Source organism: Patiria miniata, unplaced genomic scaffold, assembly GCF_015706575.1.
Source record: "Patiria miniata isolate m_02_andy unplaced genomic scaffold, ASM1570657v1 HiC_scaffold_16, whole genome shotgun sequence".
Lineage (NCBI taxonomy): Eukaryota > Metazoa > Echinodermata > Asteroidea > Valvatida > Asterinidae > Patiria > Patiria miniata.
The window spans coordinates 2,603,930-2,609,929 of NW_024037054.1; the positions used below are offsets into that span (position 1 = coordinate 2,603,930).

The 6,000-nt window shown below is 40.2% G+C and overlaps 1 protein-coding gene across 1 annotated transcript in view; it reads right to left on the bottom strand.

Annotated features, from left to right (window-relative positions):
- LOC119723188 (helicase with zinc finger domain 2-like) overlaps positions 1-4,049 on the bottom strand; it is a 35,556-nt gene extending 31,507 nt beyond the window's left edge. The window contains exons 1-4 of the mRNA XM_038193748.1: positions 3,988-4,049; positions 2,787-2,823; positions 2,107-2,228; positions 422-506 (exon numbers count right to left, since the gene is read on the bottom strand). Coding sequence (XP_038049676.1) covers positions 422-506; positions 2,107-2,228; positions 2,787-2,823; positions 3,988-4,049 — 306 coding nt within the window. The remainder of the gene's footprint in view (positions 1-421; positions 507-2,106; positions 2,229-2,786; positions 2,824-3,987) is intronic.
- Positions 4,050-6,000: the final 1,951 nt, after the last annotated feature.

Below are 6,000 nucleotides of genomic sequence, written 5' to 3' on the forward strand. Positions count from 1 at the left end.
ATATATCTGGTGAACAACGGGGTATCGGCGGCGTGTTAAGTCTCCGATTTTGAAGGTTGGACAAAAACAAAGACAGTTTGGGAGCTATAGTAACTTGTAGGAGACTGAAACTGTTATAGCGCCGGTTGCAGTTAGAACATTCCGTTAACTGTGTGTTCCAATGTGGCTGCCGTCTGAGAGTCACTGTTTCAACTCTCAAATTAATGTGTTTTTCCTGGTTGTAACAGGGGCATTTTATTTTTTACAACGCAAGGACGTTTTGAAAGGCAAAGACCTACAAAAAGAACGCATGTACAAACAGAGTAACAACTGTTCTTTCTATGTCAGCGTTTTTAATGTTGTGCAATTTTTCGTGTATTATTAAAACACATCTCGTCATTATGATCAATGAATGGTTTAAACATTCATGAAGTAGTCTTACCAGGATGTTGTAACATTGTGACCTCAAGATAAGGAGTCTGGCGTCATTTGCTGTATCACAGCTATATCCCACACGCGAGAGAAGTCTTGAGGGAAAATACATAAAAAACAATGTCAATTAGATTAAACCCCCCCCCCCAAAAAAAAAACCCCAAGAAGTGACAAAGTAACTAAAGTTATAGCACACACTTGTCATTAGAGGTTGAAATTGCTCTGTAAAAGCAATGTATTGTAACGGACATTACTTGCTCTTTTCTTGCTCTTTCCTCGCTCTTTTGCTCTTTTTTTGCTCTTTTCTTGCTCGTTCCTTGCTCTTTTGCTCTTTTCTTTCTCTTGCCTTGCTCTTTGCTTGCTCTTTTGCTCTTTTCTTGCTCTTTTCTTGCTCTTTTCTTGCTCTTTTCTTGCTCTTTTGCTCTTTTCTTGCTCTTTTCTTGCTCCTTTCTTGCTCTTTTTTGCTCTTTCCTTGCTCTTTTGCTCTTTTGTTGCTCTTTTCTTGCTCTTTCTTGCTCATTTCTTGCTCTTTCCTTGCTCTTTTCATGCTCTTTTGCTCCTAGCTGTCTTGCTCATTATCAAGACATGAGCAAGAAAGGAGCAAAAAGTCGAAATTTTAAAACATTGCAAATTCTGAATGGCCCCCTAGTTGCTCTCGATCCCCGACGAGTCCTACCGGGGCAAGCAGCGGTTGCAAGCCTCATCATGCGGACAGGATCACGGACGTGCACACTGATATCGCTACTAGCGGATCAGTGCTGCACATGCAGTTGGCCAGCACGCTCACGAACGTCGAACGCACCGGAGCGGCGCCGCGGGTCAGGGACTACGAACATGAAGGATTACTTGATGCATTTTGATCGGAGAAAACCCTCGACCCTCGATGAGCAGTGGAAATCGCGGCCGAGGCAGAGGCGTGGTGCAAGGCAGAGCAAGTTGGGCGGTCGCGTGCAGTCTTTCCCTGGCCCAAAAAGGAGGAAACCCTTAGTTCCATGGCCATTGACCAGATCCTGTCGATTCTGCGGGAGCTCTTGCAGTCAAACCCTTTGGCAACATTTGGAAATTTGTAAATTTTGTTATAAATCCCTGTAATGTTGCTGTAGAGATGTGCCTCTATTCAGGAGAATATGCAAATTCTTGGGAGGGGCAGTGTAACGACAGTTTGTTGCTTTTGTTCACTAGCCACCGCCGGAGGGTTGCGGCGCGGCGCGGCGGCGCGTTGTTGGCGCGTTGGGTCACAGGTGCACTGACCTAGTTCTCTATTAGCGTGCGCTCCGGAGATTACTTTCTATAAATAAATCACTAAAAGGTTTGGCTCATAGGGTTTGCCTACTCCAAGTTGTTACATTGTAATATATTCATTTTGTGCAGCTGTGTTTTATACGCTGGGAATTCGCAGTTGTGGTACTGGTACTGGTAGCAGTGTGGCAGGTTGACCACAGAGTTGAATAAATAAGAGTTTCTTCTGGAGTTGGAAATCCTGTGTGTGTCCCCTTTTCTTGCGTTTTGCTAGACTTGGAGGACAAGAGTCCAATAAGTTCACGTTTCAGTATTATCAAAGTTATTTCTGCTGAAATCACCTGTGGCTTCCGATGTTTCAATCCATCTATTGTCGTGTCCCGTTTTGACAATTTTCCTTCTCTGTGCCGCATTCTAATTAACGTTACTTATTCTCAGGTTTGATTTAATATTTACCCGCCAACATGATCGATTCCAACACAAAGAAAAACGAGGGCCTGTTCATAGTCTTCCTCTGCTATCAGCGCCTTGGCTTCTTCCTTGACATCTTGCTGTACTCCCCGTATGAATTCCCTTACCTGCAAGGTTGGAAAATAAATGTTGAAGGTAAAGTCGTACATAATACCAATTGAGAGACAGACTGCTTATAAAGCTGACATACATCACTATATGCAGCCAAATCCTGCTGCATTTTGTCAACTGAAATATAGAAAGGTTTATGCATATATTTGCATACTTCTAGTGGGCATTGAAATCAGAACATGTAAAGTCACCGGGGTACACTGCAAAAAGGGCACTCAGAACCGAAAGTAAAGAAAAAATCGCCAACTGGAGGATCACTTAGAGCTGGAACTGTTTGGCAAATTAAAACTAAACCCTTCTTCTTAGTCAAAGACATATAATTCAGAGGTATGATGAGTGACTTAAAAATGGTTTACATAACGTGTAATGCTTATAAAAATACAGTGTCAATATTGGTGTGTAAATTAAAAGAAACAAATCGCGGATAGGATTTTTTAGGCATTAAGAACAAAGAGCATCATGGAGTTTCGCTGGCATTTTTACAAATTTTGGAAAATGCAAAACAAATGGGTTTTGTACCACCTGTTTCGATATAAATTAGAAATGGCACTCACAATGCTCGGAGGTGGGAGTAGTTCTTCAGGAGTTTCACTAAAAAGAGACAGAGAACACATTTATTCGAATGTGGCTGTTTTAAAGATGTATTTTCCTACTCCTCAACAAATTTAAGGTTTATTTTCTCCTGACGGATTTTCTATTGTTGTTTTATCCGCAACCCTCTGAAAAACTTAGGAATTTATTTGAGGTCGCTTTTACACACAAAATTTGTTTGGTAATTATTCCATACGTGAATAAAAGTGGGCCGATTTTTGTTGTCCGATGTCTCAATCAAAGGTGGATAACACTTTCTGCTAGAAAAATAGAGATTAAAAAAAATGCAAAACTCGTCTTTCCCTGATCCTTCCAAACTGGATTATCTCGAAGCGTTTGCCTTGGAGACTAATGCTTACACGAGATAATCTCAACATTGGCTTCCTTGTCTATAACTTTGGAGTTCAACGTCATGTTAGTTATTTGGATGGCTTTGAGGGGTACAAGAATATATTGCACAAGCTAAAACAATATTGTTATAGTGAGTGCAATATATTCTTGTATCCCCTGAAAAAAGCCATCCAATATTAATAATATTATTTATATCAGGCTGACTTGATCCGCAAGAAATACCTTTCAGGATACTATCTTTATTTCTCATATACCATATATCGTCAAATGTTCTTTGCTTACCGAAGCCAAATTTCGCGCCGCCATTGTGGTTGTTGACAAAATAAGTGCGCATAATAATTAATGATACATCCTGCTGCGTGCGCTACGTCCGCCTGCAACGGTACCGCACGCTATATACACTCTGTTGACTGGTTGACAACAGTGAGTTTCTACGCTCTTGATTGTGCGGGAACCAGCGACATTTGTTAAAATGCCCGGATTAGGACACTGGTACTTTTACTGACATAATATTACTGTCATCCGGGTACTTTTTACAAAAGCACACAACACGCTGATTTATTTTTACCGTTGGAAGCCTGCTATAAATAATAATACATCTCGTGAAGGAGAATTTTATATCAAGAATAAATAAATTACACTGAGTAAATAATTTGAATTTTTATAGGTGAAGATTATGAACCCATTTCTGTCGTTTTCTCCCAAAAATCGTAAGAAGGCCTTCATTGTAATGGGTATTTTATCAACATCAAATACCTTAATTGTATTATGCGTAAATTAAAAACGACAAATGAATAGATTGTTTTTCTTTACCTGAGCAGGCGAAAACTTCGAAAAAGTCTTCCAAGACGCTGTTCCTGGTCGTCGTCATCCATTCTCCTATTTTGAGTTGGAAGAATTTCAAAAGCCAATTATCACTTTGTTACATCATAATCCGCCAAACCACCAATTTCATCTTGGATTTTTCGTCCCTAAGGCTTAGGCATACATTAACCCGAAATCACATTCAATTTATAATACTCAAAATACAAAACCTCTGAATGCCAATTTCCTGACCCCATAAGCGTAGGTCCAACTAGCGACGAAAAAGGCCAATCATTAATATTTATCCAATGTAACGTTATTTTATTGGTGGAAGCTAATACTGCAAGCAGCGGTTGTTAGGTGCTGGTGCTTTTATTTCCTTAAAATAATTGGAAAATGTCGCTTGGGAAGGGAGTTTCCGACCCCTTTCCCATTGGCCCCCTGCTAGATACTGATGATTTCATCATGAAAAAAAGGCCCAATTTAATGTACTGGTCCGAATTGAGTTCACTTTCCCAAAGAAAGTTGCGCAATCTCCTTAGTGAACAACTGTTTTCGGTGACGGTTTTTAATGTGCCGATATGGTGAATCATTATTGAGACAGAAGAAAATGTATATGCTCCCTTTATATTGTGCAATACCGCCCCGTCCGGTAACACTGAATCTAACAATGGCGCAATTATCTGTCATGAAACCCAAATAATCGGTTTGTGTACCATATACTGCCTGCCGATCGGCCGTATAGCATCCCGGTTATACTAGAGGTTTCAGACTAGACTGGGCCAATTATTGTTCCCACAGCTGTCCTGATAGGGTTATCAAAAGCAAAGCTCAATTTCCCTGACCCAATGGTGGCAGATCTACAGTTTCCGCACAGGAACTACTGACTTGAAACAAAGTGTGACAACAGAATAAAATACATAATTGTCCAGTATAAAATTTCGCTCTCGTAAAGCTAGAGGGCGCTATCACAACAAATTATGTCAAAACGTTTCCCCATGCTCACTAAAGTGGTATTAAAATACAGTGGGATATCGAGGAAAGTTAGAGGTAATAGAAGAAAGCAATGTCCACGGCGTTAACAAACGTTCGACGAGGAAATAAACGTGGTTTATTTCTTTCTTTTACGTGGCCTCGTAATATATGGAGCATTGAAATCATAGCAGGGGCGGATCCAGGATTTTTTTTAGGGGGGGGGGCTGGGAACACCGTTGGGGCATTTGCTTGTGTGTGTCATGTCAACGCTTGCGCGCACTTCGCCGACGCACCGTTGGAAAGGCCTTCTTTCGTTGATTACTTCAAAATGACAGCTTGCCAGGAAGAAAAATTTCACAAGGAGTTTAGTTCCCTAACTATCTTTCAACCAAGTATGTTTTTCAACAATAATTACGCCAGTTACTTTTTGGATAGCTGCAAATGATGGACTCCGGCTTTAGGGGCCCCGGGACATTTTGGATTCTAGATGCTGTGTTGCAATCTGAGGCAATTCCTAGCCACTTTCCCCTGAATTATCTCAAGTTCAAGTTACTTGTGTACTTCAAAGTTGAGAACCATTTACGCCTGCATTTTTTTTGCATTTTCTTTTGGAAAAGGAATTGTATTGGCTTAGTTTGTAAACTGTTGCAACGGGATGCTTTCTGATGTTTACTTGTTCCTCAATATTTTGTTTAAAGTTGAAGTGTTTAGTTTATCAAGAAGAACAAACCGCTTGAACATGTATATTGAATTCAAGTTCAAATTAGTTTAATTTAATCAATCTAAAACAGAGGAGCAATTAGGCCTCCGTGCACATTGTGTGTAACTTCACAGCCCAGTTTTATCTCATGACTACAAAAATTAAATCATGCGGTCGTCTATTTTTTTCTTCCTTTTTTTGCATGATGTAATTTGCAGGTTCTTTGCCCAATCATGCAGAAATGTTCTTGGTTTTATTTCAGTCCAGTTTCAATTTCAAGAATAGGGCCTAATACATGTTTTTGTAAATAAAACCATCGGCAGATCGGCGGCGCGGCAAGACAAATT